This window comes from Calidris pugnax, unplaced genomic scaffold (assembly GCF_001431845.1).
Source record: "Calidris pugnax isolate Ruff unplaced genomic scaffold, ASM143184v1 scaffold4, whole genome shotgun sequence".
NCBI lineage: Eukaryota > Metazoa > Chordata > Aves > Charadriiformes > Scolopacidae > Calidris > Calidris pugnax.
Window position 1 is genome coordinate 1,466,971 of NW_015090781.1, and position 19,436 is coordinate 1,486,406.

The window sequence follows — 19,436 nt, forward strand, 5'->3', positions numbered from 1 at the left end:
TCTGGCAGGGGGTTGGACTGGATGATCTCCAGAGGTCCCTTCCAACCCCAGATCATTCTGTGATTCTGTGACCTGGTCCTCCAGCAATGCTGAGTCCTAATACCCCAGCCACCTCTTGCTGTGGGTACGGGGGCAGCCAAGCCTGGTGGGAGAGGTTGGCAGGGCCTTCCAGTGACACAGACGGGGCTTTGCTCAGGGAGAAATCGCTTTTAATGTCAATATCCCCGTTGCGTTCAGCCTCTACAAAATCTACTGCTGGGTCTGTACCCACCCCAAGGCTTGGCGCCAGCTCCCCTGGCACAGACAGCCGTGTGGGGACAGGAGGATGATTCAATGTGGCGTGGAGCGGGTCTCCCCAGGGCGGGGGGCTGCGCCGGGCAGGGGGGTGTGTGTCCTGCCCTCTGCCTAGCAGGGCTGGGGGGGCGCGGGGCTGTGTGGATGGTCAGCGTGTGCGTGGCACTGGGCGCAGCACAAACGTGTGCTGGGGCCCTGAGCTGCGTGTGGCACCCCCCAAACAGCACGTTCTCCTCACGGGGGAGAGCACGTCCGTGCAGCACCCAGCACCGAGGGGCCGTGTGCCTGGCTGGGATGGGGGTGGTAAATGATGCTATGGGCAATTCTGGCTTGGGCCGCCCCTCCCTGCTCTGTCTGCAGGGATGCCGTGCCGGACACTTCACCTTTTCCTTTTTTCCACCTCTTCCTTGAGACCAGGTGCTACCAGGGAGCAGCTGGGCAAGGGCCCTCGGACTCCAGCGAGCCGGTCCGGCCCGCCCGGGTGGTTCAGCCCCGCCGGGGGCACGTCCTTTCTCGCCCGGGGATGGGGCTCCGCACAAGTCCTGCAGGGAGGGGCGGCACGAGCGGGCGGGCGGGCAGCGAGCGGGCGCAGACCTGCTGCTGTTGAAGACGAGCCTGGCGGCAGGAGACCCCCCATGCTGCAGACCTGGAAGACACAAGTACAGCCGGCCAGAGCTTGCCCTCCCTGACCTGCTGCTCAAGCCTGCAGCACGTTTCCGAGCCGGGGAATCGGTGCAGACACGCATTTCTAGCTCCAATTAGGGTCTCTGTCTCCCACATCCATCCCTGTCCCAAGGATGGCTGGAATCTGCTGCTACATCCCTCCACCCTGCTCCAGCCCCCGCCAGCATGTCCCTGCCTGGCCTCTAAAGTGCATGGCTTTGGCTTTGCTGCTTCAAACTTGTTTTTTGCACTATGAAAACCGGGCAATCCCCCATTTGCTGGGGAAGGAGCGTCGCACCAAGGGGCAGGTTCCTACCTCGGGTCTGCGTGGGCCTCCAGCCCTGTGCTCCGGCCACGCTGCTGCTCAGGTGATTAACGGGGCAAGATTGGAGCTCTCCTCCGGTGTCGGTTCACCCTCCGGTGATGCCCGCTGCTTGCGCCCACCTGCAGCAGCGAGAGTGTCCAGGGCTGGGGGCTGAGGTGCTCAGGGAAGGGGCTGCATGGACCTGGGCCAGGACCAGCAGCTGGTTCTACCCGAGGAGCAGTTTTGCTGGGCTGCTGCCGGGGAACCGGGCTGTCCCCTGCCCTGTACCAGGCCTGTGCAGGTGTCCCCCAGGACAGGGCTGGGGAAGAGATGACCCGAGCAGCTGGGTGTCCCCTGGGTGCTCCCATCCCTGGGTGAATCACTCACTGAGGGATCTCAGCAGCCTCCTGCCCAGCGTCTCCTCGGAGCTGCTCGGTGATGAGCTGGTAACGGGCTCTTTCCCCGGGGACTCTGCCTCCAGGACGGTGCCGGTGCCGCAGCACTCACTGTCTGCAAAAGCCCAGCCTGGCTGCAGCGCCCCAGAGCACGGCAGCCCCCGTGTCCCCCAGGGGAGGGGGTGTGTGTGTGTGTCCATCCCCACAGCCAGACTCACTCTGCCGCTTGCTGTTCTCCTCGTTGTCAGCCAGTTCCTCCTGGATGAAGGGGATGCCCTCCATGCGCAGGAACACGGACTCGCTGGGACTGCGCAGCCCCTCGGGGCGGCTGCCTGCGGGGACAGGGGCAGGGCTGGTGGCAGGGCAGGCGGGCGCTGTGCCCCGGGGCAGGAGGCAGCGGGATGCCAGGGACCCCCAGAACAGGGAGTGGGGATTTATGTCCCCGCACACTTGCACCCTTGCACACACGCAGGCACAGAACAGTGTCCACAGGTGTGTGCGTGCAAATGCCCACGTGCCCCAGCCTACGTGCAACCGTGTCTCAGCGGTGGTGTGCCCCTCATGTCAGCACGTCCTGGCATGTCCCCCCCCCAGGGGACAGGCCTCGTTGGCAGGGAAGGGATGCTGGGGGTGACTCACACATGGCGCTGTTCCTCTCATTCAGGAGGGTGGTGGGGTCCTCCTTGGGCGTCTGTGGGGTTCCCCGCGTGGTCGAGGCCTTAGTCGAATCTCTGTCGAAGGCCTCCATGTCGGGGGACTGGGGCGAGCTGTCCATGCGGCTGGCCACCAGCGCGTTGTGGTACTGCTGCCGGGTGACCTGGGCACACGGACAGGCGTGCCCAGCTCAGCAGGCACCCAGCCACACTGGGACCTTCTGGGGACTTGGTGGCACCAAACCCCAGTCAGCAGGAGTGTGTTACCCCCCCCCCGCAGCACCCACTGGGCACCCACCAGGCTCCTGCAGCACAGTGGGGCAGGGGGGTGCCTGGGGGGGGCACGGTCCCTGCCAGCCCAGCCGGTACCTTGACGAACTGTACGTCGCAGAGGATGTGGACGGAGTAGTCGGGGGTGTAGATGTTGTTGCTGCCGCTGTGGAGCTGTGTGCTGCTGCCCCCGTAGTCGTTGTGCTCCCGATTGGGGGACTCGGAGCGGTTGAGCCCACTGCACCGTGAGGGTGACCTGTTCACTGGGGGGGGGGACACACAGCAGAGAGGACAAACACTCACTCCTGGTGCTGCTTGGTTGGGTCCCCAGCGCTGGCACAGGGCACCTCTGGTGGCTGCGCACCACGGACACCGGGGCTGGCAGGGGACCTGCGGGGGGGTCCTCCCCGGTGCACGCTGTGCCCTGCCAGCCCCGGGCAAACCCGAGGGAGCGGGCAGGCACACGTCCCACCCGGTGCCAGCAGAGAGGTTAGGGCTGCTGCCCGCCCCTCACACCGGCTGACTGACAGCCCTCCCGCTAACGCAGCCCTTCCGCACGGCATTTGGCACAAATTCTGGTCACGGCTGGCAGCCCACAGGGCTTTACTCAACCTGCCCAGAGGGCACGCTCCTGTCCCCACCCCGGCTCCCACAGGGCAGGAGCAGAGGCTGCCAGGGCAAGCTGGCCTGTCACTCAGAGTGACTTACGGCCTCTGACACACAGCGTGATGGATTTTGTCTTGTCAGTGATTTATTAGGGAACAAAGGCAGCTTGTTCCTTGCACGGGTGACGCCAACATCTTGCTGACTTTGCTCTACTGCTAAAACGCCCTTCTGTTACCCCGATTGCCAGAAAGCCAGGGCAGCAGGGCAGCGTGCAGGCAGGGCTGCGGGCAACCCTCATCAGAAGCACCAAGTAGCAAGAAACCCCAAGCACTGAGTGCAGGAAATTACAGAAACTGCCCACCAAAGAGAGCCCAAGCTGTCCATGGCTCCCCCTTGTCCCCTTCCCATTCCTCCTGGGATTTGCATCATACTGGGGGGGCTGCAGGGCTGCTCGCCCCGCTCGGCCACTTGGTCTCCCACCAGCGAGGGGCTGCCCAGAGCGGGGAGCCATGGGTGCTCCTTTCCCAGTGCAGGGTGGAGGGGGGCACAGGGAGCTGGAAAGAGCCCGGCACACGCGGAGGTCCCTGCCCCGTTACCTGGAGAGCCAGCCAGGGAGTCCCCTCTGCTGAAAGCGAAGGTACGGGACACCGACACGGGCACTGCAGAGAGACAGAAGGAGGGGATGGGGGAAGTGAGGGTTGGGGACAGACTAAGAGGAAGAATGAGAAAAAGAATCATGTGCCAGCAGCCATGGGCTGGGCTCCCACCGCTGCCTCCAGCACCCCTTCCCACCTCTGCTTCTGCTCTGGGAGGTGCTCACTAGCCCCAGGGACAGGGACACAGACTTGGATGCTCTCTGAGAAGGTAAGAGGAGGTGAGGCTGGGAGGGACCAGCAAGGCCTGTCTGCACGGCCACACATCTCCCCAGAGCACAGTGTGGGCAGAAAGCATCTTCTTCTCATCGCCCGAGTGCTGACACCCTGCTCCAGCCCTCGGCCAGCTGCTGCCAGGAGAGGGAACTTTGTGGTCAGCTTGTGCCACCTGGGAGATGGGCGGAACCTCAACCAAGTCACTGTCCTTGGCATCTGGGATGCTTCTTTGTGTGCAGGCAGGTGGCAGAGAGGGACCTGCTTCTGCCTCCACACAGCCCCACAGGGGCAGGAGCCATTAGCACCATGCAAAGCAAAGGCATCCGTGATGGGCTGCCTGTGGCTCCCTGCAAGGCCCTGGGCCTCAACAAATTTGGGGTAATGCTGAGAAGAGCCACCCACTGGGAACTGATGATGAGAGGGCTGTAGCACCTCCCCTATGAAGACAGGCTGAGAGAGTTGGGCTTGTTCAGCCTGGAGAAGAGAAGGCTCCAGGGAGACCTTCTAACAGCCTTCCAGTACCTGAAGGGGCTCCAGGAGAGATGGGGAGGGACTCTTGGTCAGGGAGTGGAGCCATAGGACAAAGGGTAACGGTTTTAAACTGAAAGAGGGGAGATTTAGATTAGAGACCAGAAAGGAATTCTTTGGTGTGAGGGTGGTGAGAACCTGGAAGAGGTTGCCCAGAGAAGCTGTGGCTGCCCCATCCCTGGAGGGGTTCAAGGCCAGGCTGGATGGGGCTTGGAGCAACCTGGTCTGGTGGGAGGTGTCCCTGCCCAGGGCAGGGGGTTGGAACTAGATGATCTTTAAGGTCCCTTCCAACTCTGACCATTCTGTGATTCTATGATTCCTATGCCAGGAATCCGTGTCTGGGGCTACCTGGCCCATCACCACAGAGAGGGCGAATCACAGGCCACTAACTTTCCACACTTGATTGCCACAGGGTACAGCAGCAGCAACAATTTGAAGGGCAGGTGTTCCCCCTCCTTGTGACCCACTGCCTGCGGGGAGCTGCCCCACTGCCCACCACGGCACCCCTGGGCTGCAGGGAGTGTGGGGAGACCAACATGCAGTGTGAGTGATGTGTTCCTCAACACCTTCCAGGGCACCACCGTGGCTCTCAGGGCTGGCAGCACCCACCTCCAAAGCAGTGGCAGACGTGAGCCTGCTGGCTGCCAGCCCCCTCCTAACCCCATCCCCCAGGGGCTGTCCCCCCTGCCCAGGGCATGCTGCCCTCCCTCCAGCCACCATGCCCACAGCGTGGCTGCAGCGCTCTAGGAACCACCTGCTGCCTATGTGATTAATGTTTTTAAACTGCTTCAAAGGTAAAAAACCCAGGAAACTTGCCCTGCAGCCCTCTCCTTCCCATCTCCCCGCTCCTCCCCCCCTGTAATTCTGCTCTGCATCCTCCCCTGGGCTGAAACCTCCTCAGAACAGAAGTCGAAGCAAAGCACCAGCACGAAGCACTGCCCAGGACAACCTTGTCCATCTGGGAGCAAAGGACAGGTTGATAACAGGTTGATAACCACCAGCATTCACTCCCCGCTCTCACCGCCCGACCCCCCCAGCAGCTGCCAATGCCAAAGATTGCCTGGCGATAAAAAAAGTTGCGTAACAATGGTTAATTAATAACAAATTGCTCCATGCTCACGGGTTAATGGCTGAATTCCCTGCTGTGACACGCTGCTCACGCTCATTCCCGCTGAGCTTTGCTTCAAGGAGGAGGAAGGACACCAGCCCGACAGGGGAGATGCCCCGCGACCCGTGCCTGCCACCTCGCTGGCCAGGGGTGCAGCACCGCACACACGCTGCACACACACTGCACACACGCTGCACACGCATTGCACACGCGTGTCACAGCAGGCAGGGGTGGCAGAAAGCAGCAGCACCCCAGCAGGCAACACCGCAGACACGCGTGGCCACAATGGCACGGCTCCCACTGTGGCTCGTGCCCTGCCCATCCCATGGCCCGTGGGCACCACTCGCCACCTGAGCCCCAGGGGGGGCCCTGGGGACGGTCACCGAGGGCACAGGGGCATCAGGACACGCAGCAACATCCCAAGGGAAACTGGCTGCTTCACTGACTTCCTCTGCCCAGAGCCAGCGTGCGGTGGGTGTACGGGGGAGCAGGGATGTGCACGGAGGGTTAATCCAGCAGACCAGGAGCCTTTCCAACAGAAGCAAAGCGAGCAGCAAGAAACTGGTGAGCTGCAGGCATGATGGGACCCACAGGAGGGACAGTCACCTGCGACAAGGGACTCTCCCCTCTTCTCTCTATGACAACCTTTAGGCACCCAGAGCATCCCTGTCTCACCACTGGCACTGCACATCCCGCTGCCACACCGACGCTCTGGGATGAGGGACGTGCTGAACTGGGAGCGGGCAGCTGCTCCCAAGCCACCAGGCATGAAGCAACTGCAGGGGTGATCAGCAAAGAAGTGGGGAGGATCAGAGTCCCCCCTGACCAGAGCTCCCTCTTAACTCCTGCAAGCAGGGGATCCGCTCGTTAACGCATCAGCTCTGCAGGGGATTCACCAGGACCAGGGCCTCTGCTTTTAACCCTGTGGATTTCCCACACCCCCAGGTGTGAATGCCTCACTGGTAAATCGACCCCTCTCCGCAGTTCCCAAAAAGTCCCTCTTCCACCAGTGTGGGACTCGTGTTCAGCCCAGGCGCCAAGCCTCTGGAATGTGAAAGGCTCCAGAGATGTTAAGCTGAGCCCTAGATGCACTGTGCCAGGATCTGCAGGGTTTATTGCTTCCACCCATGTGGGCACCCTGCTGGCAGTGCCCCTTCCAGTGCCAGCCACGATGGGATCCACCTGCAGGGATCCCAACCTCAAAGGGACCTCAGAGTCCCTCTGTGGGGACTTTGCTGGCTCAGCCCCTCACTGAGTTTTGTAAAAGCTTTGTAGAAGCTCAGGTCCCAGATGAGGAACTGCTGGAGAGGGGACAGCAGAGGCCACAAAGATGATGAGGGGCCTGGAGCATCTCTCTTACAAAGAAAGGCTGAGGGACTTGGGGCTTTTTAGTCTGAAGAAAAGAAGGCTGAGGGGGGATCTGATCAACGCCTATAAATACTTGAAGGGTGGGTGTCAGGAGGATGGGGCCAGTCTTTTTTCAGTGGTGCCCAGGGACAGGACAAGAGGGAACGGGCACAAACTGGAACATGGGAAGTTCCATCTAAACACAAGGAGGAACTTCTTCACTTTGAGGTGGCAGAGCCCTGGCAGAGGCTGCCCAGAGAGGTGGTGGAGTCTCCTTCTCTGGAGACATTCAAACCCCCCTGGACACGTTCCTGTGCAACCCGCTCTGGATGGCCCTGCTCTGGCAGGGGGTTGGACTGGATGATCTCCAGAGGTCCCTTCCAAGCCCAGATCATTCTGTGACTCTGTGAAAAGGGGTGACGTTGATGCAGAGCCCAAGCTGCTCTTTGCAGGGTGCAAACCCAAGCCTCCTCCAGCCATCCGGTGCTGTGGAGGAGAGGTTTTTAGTGCCCCAGCCTGTCTCAAAATACTTACGTAGGAAGGAGGATCCAGCCAGGCTGCCCACTTTCCGCACATCGTTATCTGAAACAACAGTTGGAGTTGTAGGATTCACAGAGGAAGGGCTCCCACCTGCCCTGTGCCTCCCAGCAGGGCCACCTCACCCCATGGCCAGCCCATTCTTCTGGCCATCAGCCCACTTAGTCCCTGTGGAAGCTGCTGAAGTGAAGGCAGGGCTGGAGGGAGCCCACAAAGCCCTTACCCGAGGAGACGACAGCCATGATGGCAGGGACGCCATAGTAGGTGAATGCCCCGTTCTCAAACCGCAGCCCTTCCTTGCCAACCTCCACCTCCACTTTCCCCTGGAAGGAGAAGGAAAACTCCCTCAGGTAGGCACCCTCTGCTCCTGGCCACTGACCCACCCAGGGGGCTGCAGGGACCCACAACACCCCATATGAGAAGATGGACACCTCCGCTGGCAGAAGCAGCCCAGATTAAGGCGGCAAGGAGAGATGGGCCACCCCCTGCCACTCTCTGCCCCCCGCTGCCCCGGGCACCTGTAGGATGAGGACGAAGTAGTCAACGGGGCGGTTGCGCTGGTAGAGGTAATGCTCTGCTGCCTTTTTGTTCTTTCGGTCATACTTGAGCTCCTGGATGACGTTGGGGTGTTTCAGGAGCCGCAGCAGGATCTTCTCGGAGAGGTAGGGTGACTTGAAAGGCTCCACTTCTAGAGGGGAGGTCACACACTCTCGCTCAGCGAGGCCAGGACTGATGGGAGCCCCCGGTCCCCTGAGCTGCACGGCCCCCCCTTCCCACAGCCTGTGCACCCCACTGCATGGAGGGGAGCCAAGCACAAACCCATGGTGGTGGAACAGCCCAGAGTGGTGGAAACTGCTTGCTGGGGGGACGCCCAGCACGGAAGGGCTGAGGGATGCCCTCCCCATGGGGCTGGTGAGACAGGGCTTGCCCCAGGGGAAAGGTACCTGTTGCCATGAAGCGATGGGTTGCCAGGAGGAGCTGTGGGGAGATCTTCACCTTCATCTCGCTGTCCGAGAGCCTGAAGATGGAGAAGTCCTGGGGCTTGCGTCCCCGGTGGGGCACCCGCTCCTTCTTCCGATTGTCCGCTGTGGGGCAGAGAGCAGCCCAGTTGCCACTTGCAGCAGCCACAAAAAAGGCCAGTGCAGTTGCAGGGCCCCCCTCCACATGCACACCTACACCCCCGCGGCAGGGCTGCGGTGGAGCCCTGTGTTACAGCCTGGGGAGCAGCCCCCTGGGGAGGGAGCAGGATGCTGAAACATGCTTCTTTCTCAGGAACATGTCCTGGGTTGCCCTGGCTAGATGCATCACCCAGAGTTGGAAAGGAGCTTGGGAACCACCCATGGGCACGTCAGGCCCAACACACGTGTCCCTGGGTCAGGCCCTGCCAACCACCAGCTGCTGAGGCTGGTGCTTCTCTCTCTCCAGCATTCAAGACTCCCTGACATCTGACCAGCATCTCTCCATCATTCTTGTCTTTCCCATGATGACTGTGAATTGCTCTGGGGAAGGACCACGATTTGCTCTCCCCTGTTTCCTACCCACATGTCTGTCTGTCTGTCTGTCTGTGCGGGCTCCCACCCTGGGTCCTGCAACCGCAGGAGCTGCTCTGGGACACTAACTGTACAGATCCGTCTCATCCAGGATCTCGGACTTGATGATCTCCTCAATGACATCCTCCAGGGTGACAATGCCCATCACCTCGTAGAATGGGTCTCCTTCCCCTTCGTTGTTCACCCGCTGCACGATGGCCAGGTGGGACTTTCCTGTGGGGGAAGAGCAGAGCAGCAGTGAGACCCCCACCCCTGGCGAGAGGGGTCCTCACACAGCACACTGGCACACGGGGCTTGGTGGGAGGCACAGATCGTGGCCAAACCTCAGAAGCAGCTGCTGTCACCCAAACCCACCCCAACGGCAGTGACACACGGCGCAGGGCTGGACACACAGCCCAGCCCAACAGGGCTGCTGCTCTCCAGGCTGGTTTCTAGATGTCACAGGACTCCGCCTGCCTCTTTTTTGGGGCCGCTTGCTCGCTCTACCCAAGCAGTCTGCTGCGAGTCTCTCCCTTCAGCTCTTTGACAGCCTCCTGGGCAGGATGAAGTGTGCATTACACCAGCTGCTTCTTGCCTGCCCTCGGCTTCACTGGCACGAGACAACTCTAAGAGAGCAAGGAGACAGCATCCTCCAACACAGAAATGTGAGCGTGTCCTTGGGCTCTACTGGTTTTCCTCATCCTCCCAGTGTTTTCTCATTCTGCTGTTAATTATCTTTCCTATCAAATTGCCAGGAACAGCTCCCCCACATCTTTCTATCCATCACTGTCTGGACCGATCCTAAAGCTTTTCTTAAAATATGGGCAAAGCCTCCAGCTCCTTGGAACAACAGCTGGTTTCAATGCAGAAATTCGAATGTTTGTTTGCAGCTTTCAGCCCAGCTCCTGCAGAACACTTGGGTGAACCATCTGGCTGTGGAGGCTGATTGCTTTTCAAGCCATCGCCTTGCACCTGAATGCCTTCTCCAAACCCTGCCCCTGACAGCACCTCCTCTCTGTTACCTTAAACAAGCAGACTGGGACCAGGCCCTTCAGCTGCAGTGATGGTGACTCCCGCTTGGAAGTCGCAGTGTTTCTCAATCACAGTTTCTGGTTCCTCACTTGTCCCCAGTAAGCTGGCAGATCTGCTGACACATTCTCAGGCTTCTTGCTTTTGGCATACTTGAAACATCGCTATTTGTTTTCGCGTGTCCAGCTCTCTGTAAGCTGTTTTGACTTCTTCAACTTCTCCTTTCCTTTATTCTCTGCTTTGATTTATGCTCCTGCTCAACAGCTTGACCAGAACCCAATTTCCAACCCACAAACAACTTCTGGGTTTCTAGTTCCAATGTATTCTTGGACCTGCCAACGAACAGCGCTGTTTTTCTTGCTGCCTCTGCGGCTCCTTCGCTGCTCAGCACCACACACAGGTTCTGGACCTCTAGTTTCACTTAAAACGTTAAAAATGTCCTTCATCGGCATCACAGCCAATACCTTCCCCTCCCTGTGCTCTGCGTCCCTGGGGTCTCCTGGTGCAATGTCCACCCAAACCCAACTGTACCGTGGACACTGCAGGGACCTCCAGAAAGCTGCAAATTCATTTTCCCAATGGGCTCAGAGCTGAGCTCCTCGAGCAGAAACGGTCACACAGAAAGGGGAGCATGTTCCTTCTGCTCTGCAGCTGCCTCTGCATCTGCTTCTCTCATAAAGCCTCCTCAATAAACCTGCCTGCTGCTCCGGGCGAGGGGATGGGAACGGTATTTCTGCATAAAGATGGACCATGGGTGTGCTCCTGCTGCACAGCTCCCTCCGCGCACCCCGGTGCCTCCTGCCCCGTCCCCACAGGGGGACAGGGACGAGCACATCCAGGGCATCCTGGCAGTCCCACCAAACACATCTCTCCGGGGACCGAGAGACCTTCAAATAACCCTGCCCTGGATCCGAGACGAGCAAACGATATTTCTCAGCCAAAGATCAGAACTATACGTTTCTCACAGCAAAGCTTGGGCATTTTCCACAGTATAAATTCCCTCCTCCTCATACCAAGCTTTTATTGCAGGATTTCAGAGAGCAGCTCGCTGCCTCCCACGCCTACAGAATTAGAAACAAGAACAACATCGCAGCAAGTAGCACCGAGATGCACTTTAAAAAACCAGATCAGTAGCCTCAGGGCACTGAAAATGCAGCATGTTCTTTGGACCAGGCTATTTCACTCCTTCCACAGATGGGTTTGTGCACCTTGTCTGTTCAGTGGGTAATAAAGCAACATGACTTTGAGACTTAAAAAGAAAAAAGCAGCAGAGTTGGCCGCAAGACAGCAGCAACAGCTACGTTTCATCTTAGCGAAGTCCAACTTTTGAAAATGTCTCCTTTGCCAAACCCCGCTCCCAAGCACTGGGGCCATCTGGTCTCCTCCGAGCCCGCGGGTGAGCAAGGAGAGGGGAGAAGTTATTTCTTTTGGCCGAAAGCTTGTTGTTAATGACATTTACATGCAACCCAAAACCACTGAGCCCTTACAAAAAGCTTAGGTGCTACTTAAAGGCAGTCAGAGAGTAATGGAGGCAATTCTTTTTTTGGCTAAACACCTCCACCGACGCTGCAATTTACTCTAGAGCAGCCTCAGAGAAATGTGATTCCAGCTCCATGCTCACGTAACGGCAAATGAGATTATTTAGAAATAATCCAGCACTGTTAGTCTGGGAGGAGACCCACGGTTTCTCTGCGCTGGGGGCAGAGCCAGGAGGGCTGTTAGAGTGCTCAAGAGTTCTTTATTTTCACAGAAAATAAACACTTGCAGCCACGCTATAAACCCCCACGTTTAGGTTTCCAGGCTCTAACACCCGTGTTGGAGATGGAACAGGTACCCAGCCATGGAAAGGTGCTGTGATTCCTGCAGTTGCTCCTGGACCACCCTGAGTGGGCTGATCCCTGGCCAGGCAGCTGGCACTCGTACCACAACCCCCCAAAACCCACTCCCAGCCCCCCTGAGATGGTGGCTGCTCCCAGCTGGCCCCTGCTGGGACTGGGCCAGCTTGCCCTGATGTCCCACCTGAGGGACATGAGATCCATTGCAAAAAATCCTGCAAACCAGCTGGCCAGGCAGCTGGCACTCGTACCACAACCCCCCCAAAACCCACTCCCAGCCCCCCCCCGAGCTGGTGGCTGCTCCCAGCTGGCCCCTGCTGGGAATGGGCCAGCTTGCCCTGATGTCCCACCTGAGGGACATGAGATCCATTGCAAAAAATCCTGCAAACCAGCTGGGTCCTGCCTTTCTTCCTGTCAGTTTTTGAACAGACCTTATAAATTTGGGCAGCAGGGGTGCTCATAGGTGCCCTGGCTGTATGGTCATGGCATGTTCCCTCATCACAGAATTGTCGGAGTTGGAAGGGACCTCTAGAGACCCTCCAGTCCAACCCCCCGGCCAAAGCAGGGCTGCCCAGAGCACATCACTCAGGAGCATCCAGGCGGGGCTTGAAGATCTCCAGAGAAGGGGACTCCACACCCTCCCTGGGCAGCCTCTGCCAGGGCTCTGCCACCCTCACCCCAAACAAGTTCTTCCTCACATTGGAGTGGAACTTCCCATGGTCCAGCTTGTGCCCGTCGCCCCTCGTCCTGTCCCTGGGAAGGACTTAGAAGAGGTGCTCATGGGCTGGGGATGCTGCCAAAGTTCCCCTTCCCAGCCCTGGGAGCTGCTACACTCGCACAGAGGAGAAGGGGTGGCTTTTGGAGCAGGAAGGAGGGCAGAGACCGGGCAATCTTAGGAAATTGAAGCAATGTCCAAGGGAGGGTGGCACAGGGACAGACCCAGGGACGTGAGAGGGGTCACATTCTCCTCTCTAGCTGTTCCCCAGCAGGTCTGCCTCGGTGGGAGTACGACGGAGGGAGATAAATCATTTAAACAAAACTCTGAGCTTGATCTAAACCAGCTTTAAGGTCTGTAAAGCTGATTCCAAAACCTGTGCTATTGTAACCACCGCCTGATGGCTCAAATGAAATGAATTATAAGGGCGAGCTGCTTCCCCACTAGCAAGCTGTCACATGTGAATTTTACAGAGCTATCACTGACGCAGGAAAGCACAGCGAAACACTTGAGAATCAAAGCCTTAGTTTGGCAAATGCTAGAACAAATGGGCAATTAACTTCACTTGTGTGAATAGCTGCACCGGCCTCCGCAGGACGGCTCTCGCACAGGAAGTCTATAGGTGATTAAGTGTCTGCTCAGCATGGGATACAACTGTACTAAATTCTTTATGAGCTACATGAAATCTGCTCTTTTCAAACAACAGTGTCAGTGGAAAGTTAAAGCCTCAAAATGCTAAATTACAGAGCTAATATAAACAGCTGAAAGCTTCCGGATGGAGCAAGCATCTGAACAGATATCTAAAGCTTTTATGCCCATTTTTAGGAGCCTCGTTTTTCATAGGTACCTAAATGGCCTTGGGCTCATAGCTTCACCTCAAAGCGTCCTCCCCAGTGGGAGAACAGGGTCTGAACACATGGAAATGCCTTTACTTGTGGGAAAGAAAGTGCTGTTGGCTGCAAATACAGCCCAGGCTACTTCCTTATCATATTTTTTTATGTAGGTGCTCTGCCAGAGGAATGCTAAAGATGCTTCAGTCTTGTCTCTCATTCCATGGGATGAGCATTTGGAGCATGAAATTTATTTTCATGAATTTTTACAGTAAGATCTAAAGCTGTTACTAGGAGATCAAAGGTACAGGCATAAGCCATGAACCATTTACAGCTACAAAATGGAAGACAAACAAACAAATGGAGTAATTGGTAAATAAGGCTGTTTCGTGAAACAACCAAATCTGCAACCGAAATCTGCTTTCTGTGTGCTTTTCATCAGAGCTCTTCTCTGGGCCAGGGGCTCCCAGCATCTCTGTGCCTCCTCACAGACCCACGTCTGAGCTACGTGGGGACCCTGATTTGAACTTCTTGAACTGGAAAGGTGTGTGTGTGTGCTCTTGTGTTACCACGACTCTGCACCAAGGGCGAAAGCAGACGCCTGAAGAGTTGCACATAGAGGTGATGCACATCTACACCTCAGTCGGGGGGGGAGGAAATAACCAGGAGGGCTGTGGGGGCACGCAGCTCCACAGGGAATCAGAGCTACGCCAAGGGAAAACTGTAAATCCTAATCTAATCCAGATCTTCTGCAGAGATGAGAACTTCATCTGCTTACATCTGTCTCTACCAGAGTACTAAAGTCGTTCTCCTTACTCTGCCTCGGTGCTTTCCCTGATCCTAAGGAAAAGGGTGGGGGAAAGATGGAGTATTTGGAATAGCTGATGTATTACAGTTGACAAAATGGATCAGGAGGGTAAGGGGGGCATTAGAGGGGACATGGAGTCCCATCTTCCATCTGCTGTACAAGAGGGCTCTGACCTCCGGGGTAACAACCTTGCCTGCCCACAAATGATCGGCCCTTTTTCATGTTACCTGGAGCCTAAGGAAGCCTGGCAGGATGCTGAGGGTCTTTCAAGCTAAAAAACTTTGAGAGAGCCAATGCAAAACTGTTGTCTTTGGTGTCTGTAGCACAGGCCACTTGATTCTTTCCCCCAGCTCAGCCCGAAGGTGGGGGAGATGCCCCCTTTGACAGCTCCCAAGAGGGAGATGGCCCACTGGGTGCCCTGTCCCCCAAGGACACGGCTCTCCTTTGGCTTTGCTGAGCGCCTTCCCGGAGCAGGACTGGGGTAAAGCAGCCCAGAGTACACACAGAAAGATTTAGCACAGTTTTGAGGGGAAAGCAAAGTTAACATTTCAGGCAGAGCTGCAGCATGAGTCACTGAAACCATCCTTTGTGTAGAGGCACCTCACCCACTCTCAGCCTGGCAACCACCCGGGCACGTGTTCGGGAGAGCTCCCAGGTAACAACCAGCTCCTCAAGCCACAACACTGGGTAGGGAGGTCATTGCTTCAGCCCATCAAGGTGCCCAAGAGATCACACTTGCAGAAATCCCCTGAAGGCTGGTTTGAATTTCAAGCCCGCTTTGTGCTTGCGGTGACTGAGGGCTCAGGAGAGGACCAGTAAGAAACCAGTGAAATGTTACTTAGCCCAGTTCCGGGGAAGAGCAAGCACCTTCTCCAGCTACATCCCATTTGCAGAGGTCTAATAGAGGCTGTGGGCTATTTGGAAAAACAAAGACAGACCCTGAGGCAGAACTGTCCTCCACAGGACAGGCTGTTTTCCCTGCTAAGCCAGGAAGTCTGTTTTTAGAGAATTTACTTTTAGTAACTCTTAAAAGACACCAAACCACAGCAGGCTAATTTGAGTTGCACCTCAGCCTCTGCCCTGCTGCAGGAAAACGAACACAAGTGCGAATTTATGCTGCTTCTCTGACAGGGGAAGGTTATTTACTGAAAAGTGCCATTGCTATATATGGCCCCCTAAAAAGATTAGTCAACAAAATCCATAAATGACTCGAGCAATGGGATAACATCATGACTTCCCAGAGGCACCTACAGAACAAGGAGGCAGACCCCATGGAAGAGCTCCCCATGAGATGAGCAGTTACATCACAGGACTGAAGCACAACCCACGTGGCTTCAGTTGTCTTCTAGGGATGGAGGAGAAACAGACTGCATCACCGACAGCATTTCACACTGCATCAAGGCATAAACCTTCCCTCCCAGCTCCATATTCCAAAGGTGACCTCATCTGCCCCTCTACATTGCGTTAGCTCGCTAAATATGGTGCAGTTATTTCTCTGGTGTATTAGATAATCCCTCCTGTGAGCCTAGAATAAAGTCAAGTGTTCTGAGATGCACCAGTACGATTTGCCAAGAAATTGTCTGCACATTTTTTCACTCCTTCAGTAGCTTCAGCTTCTTCCAGGCTGCAGGTGGCAAAGTTACTGTACTGGTGTGCCTTTTCTTATTTTTAGAGAAAAGGGGACAGAGATTTTGTATAATGTCCTCCACTGAGCACTTCTGTGTCAGTGCAGCACAGCCTTCCATAACGAGCCTGTCTCGCTTGCCTGAGAAGATGGCAAACTGGATGTCCAGGCTTCACTAGTTAATTTTGCAGAGTTTTGATGAGGAGATCAAGTCAAAACCATCATCTCCTATAAGCAATTCCTACCTCCAGCTGGACCTGCCTCACACTGCTGTCGTGCTGCTTTTCAACACGGTTTTAGCCGCTGTCCTCTCCTCTGGGGCTGTGGGATGAAGTCCCAGCTCCGCTCTCACAGCCCAGCCTTCCCCTCTGCTGCTGTTTTCAGCCTTCTCCAGGTTTTTCCCGGTTCCATTGTTGCCCCCAATTTAACCATCTTTCTCCAGTCCTGCTGGGAAAGTGGGAATTTGCGACTTGGACACGGACTAAATTCAAGGCAAACATCAATGAGCCTCAATAGAACTGAGCTCAGACGTGGGTAGGTGTGAACATACCTGCAACACTCCCCTTCAAACCCCGCTATGAAAGACCAGTGAGGAGAAAAAAACCAAGAAAAAAAATATGCTGATGGATATCTCGATGATAGCTCATCGAGAGGAAAGGCAGGCATCAGGTAAACAAGGATAATCCAGTGTGATACCGGCGGGTGGGAGGAGAGGCAGAAACGAGAAAGTGCTGCTGGAGGTGCGAGTGAGAGTCCCAAAGTGCTGTATTTAATCATCCCCTGACATTTTCCATAAGAAAGAACAAATGTTTGTGTGCTGCGGCAAGGAGTGCTGGCAGTGAAATTGTGTTACTTATCCATTATGCAAAAAAATGGCATTATGAGCATAGTGGATGTGTCAGAACATTAATCATTAGTGAAACAGATCAAAAGCATACGTTGCTATCCAGGAAAAAAAAAAAAAAGATATAAAATGTGATGAGTATTTTGTATAAACACGGTAATAACAAAAAGAAATAAAGGGTATGAGACCTGTTTGAGTCAATCATGGGAGAAGGAAAAGAAAGCTGGCAAGGGTTCTCCAGAGGTTTGTCAGGAATCTAAGGACTTGAAGGTTTTCCATCCTTACCGCAGACTTTAATTTCCTAGAAAGAGATTGGGCCTTATCAGTGAGAGCCTGTCCTGCAGGCACCTTGGATGTGTGAAATGATTAATGCCTTCATTAAGTACTCACTGAACCAACAAGCAATCAGCCTACTCTCTAATTAGTGGAGGTGTCACAGAAGACCTGGCCATGGAAAGCAACCTTGATTGGATCAAGCAAGATACTTCACCATAATTCAAACGGACACAGAAAAGAAGACAGTGGTGAAGATTCTTAATTACAAACGGGAAATCTTTATTTTAGAAATTAAACAGTCAAGTGAAGGAGACTGAAATGGCAGTGGATGGGATGAAGGCAGCTGGGAGCGAATGTCTGTCGCAGTGCAGGAGCTGGCACAGGAACCTGGATTGGAACTTGGAAAAGAGAGTTTAGGAGGGGTTTGGGGCTGGGCCGGGGGGTGTCCATCTACAGACACGGGGTGCTGGGGGTGACCACACACCTACAAATAGGGGAAAGATGAATCGGAAGAGAACATCTGGGGAGCAGAGCTGGAATTGCTAAACATCATGCTGAGTTAGAGACCTGGACCCAAAGCAAGGCTCTGCAGCATGTAACTCAGAAAACACAAGGAGAAACGAGGTGGGAAGAGAAATAAGTTTTAGGGAGAGCTCTACGTAAGGGCTGTATCAAAACATCCCAGAAGGCCAGGATGGCAACCTGGCAATAAGGGAGGAAGAGTCTGAAGCAAAATGCCAAGAGTTTAATGGAACAAAGCTGAAGAAGGACAGAAGAATCTTCATTTGAGATGAGGACCAGCAGGTGAATGCGTAGGGCAGGTAGCAAGGCCTGTTAACACACCCGTCAGCTCAGGGAGCGACACACACAACACATCTCTGTTTGAGGAGGACAGAGAGGATGGCAAGCAAAGGGCAGTGAGCTAAGCAACCACAAGTCCCCTTCCATGGGTCTGTTGATCCGTAGGGCACCAGGCTGTGGAACTAATCTGGAGGGGGAAATAGCTGGATATATCAGATAAAGCACCGGGGAGGCCGACCAAAGGGGACTGTGCCAAAGTCATCTTGACATCTTTGGTAACACCCAACTCTCTAGACAGGGGAGGGGTAGCAGAGACCTCAGGTAAACTTCAGCAATGTTGTAATATCATGCAGGAAGCCACAGTTGTAAAGGAACCGCGAAGCACATAAGGAATTAGGAAGAGGGGAGACCACTATTTCTGTGAGAAGAGACATGAGGGCAAGGAGAAAACTCCTGCAGCTCCTCCAGGTGGTACCCAGAGAGCAACCATAATGCTTTTGCTGACAGTCTTGGTATAAAACCCAAGAATCTGCTGATTTGCACAGCTGGGAGTCTGCAGTCGTGCTGAGGGGCAGGGAAGGGTAGGTGTTGCGTGGCCACACAGAACTCCTCTCCCACCGACCCGGGGGGTGCTGGGGACACAGCTGGGCATCTCCCGAGAGACCCGCACGTATCTGCTGATGGCTTTCTCAGTGCACAAGAAAGGTCCTATCCTCCCTTCCTCCAGCTCTGACCACGAGCTTGGAGATGACTCACGGAGAGGCTTCCTCTGTGTCAGGGCTGGACCAGGTTGGCCCTTCTCACATGCCCGGCTGTGCCTGCGGCAGCGCAGCCCCAGGCGGCCCCGCGGCCGGCGCCGTCCTGCGTTACTGCATGACATAATGCAGGGTGTCACCGCTGCAGCCCTGTCTCACAGACTCACTCGCCACAGCACCACGTACCCAGGAACACGCAGCAAAACACAGCTCCCGGGGGGAGGGGGGAAGGGGGGAACGCACGCCGTGTGTATTCGCAAGGTATGGTTAACGAAACAGCCCTCAGCATCTCGGGGCTGCTGGCAGCTGCTGCATCATGAGATACTGCCACAGCTGCAAAAAACAAGTACAGCTCTTTCTAAGGCTTTAGAAGGCTTTCTTCTTCCTTTAAACCACTCGCACAGAAACGCTTTCTAGACCTGCTTCTCCCTGCTAAGCTGTAAATATGAGAGCTACCTAATGAGATGCCATCTCCTGCCATAAGCTCCTCCGCACAGAGCCGAGCGGCGGCGGCTGCCTCCCCCGGGAGGGGTGCAAGGCCAGAACCGAGCCCCTACGGGATGGGCTGACCTGCTGAGTCAGCAACCTCTGAGCCCCAAGGCTTTTACAGGCTCCATAACATCACGGGCACGACCAGCACTGCAGGCCCTCCATCTACCCAGGGGCCGTTCCACCGGGTGACACCAGTGTCACTCCCACACCAGCATCACCCCCACACCAGCACATGCAGGGCCCGACTCCCCCCAGCATCCCCGGTACCTGCCGGGTCCCGCCAGGAAGCGATGCAGGGTGGGCCGTGGGGGGGGCTGCTCACCA

General features: G+C 55.9%; 1 protein-coding gene across 4 annotated transcripts in view; it reads right to left on the reverse strand.

Moving 5' to 3' along the window:
* Positions 1-192: 192 nt before the first annotated feature.
* The window catches only part of CNNM1 (cyclin and CBS domain divalent metal cation transport mediator 1), a 19,861-nt gene continuing 617 nt past the window's right edge, over positions 193-19,436 (reverse strand). The window contains exons 2-13 of one of the 4 annotated variants that reach the window (XM_014958923.1): positions 9,194-9,337; positions 8,519-8,659; positions 8,093-8,262; positions 7,798-7,897; positions 7,572-7,619; positions 3,782-3,844; positions 2,679-2,842; positions 2,296-2,473; positions 1,875-1,988; positions 1,649-1,771; positions 1,274-1,401; positions 193-940 (exon numbers count right to left, since the gene is read on the reverse strand). In XM_014958923.1, coding sequence (XP_014814409.1) covers positions 1,322-1,401; positions 1,649-1,771; positions 1,875-1,988; positions 2,296-2,473; positions 2,679-2,842; positions 3,782-3,844; positions 7,572-7,619; positions 7,798-7,897; positions 8,093-8,262; positions 8,519-8,659; positions 9,194-9,337 — 1,325 coding nt within the window. In that variant the 3' untranslated portion in view covers positions 193-940; positions 1,274-1,321. Of the gene's footprint in view, positions 1,402-1,648; positions 1,772-1,874; positions 1,989-2,295; positions 2,474-2,678; positions 2,843-3,781; positions 3,845-7,571; positions 7,620-7,797; positions 7,898-8,092; positions 8,263-8,518; positions 8,660-9,193; positions 9,338-19,436 lie in introns of those variants that run through there. The other 3 variants (XM_014958908.1, XM_014958899.1, XM_014958915.1) reach the window with 3 other exon arrangements.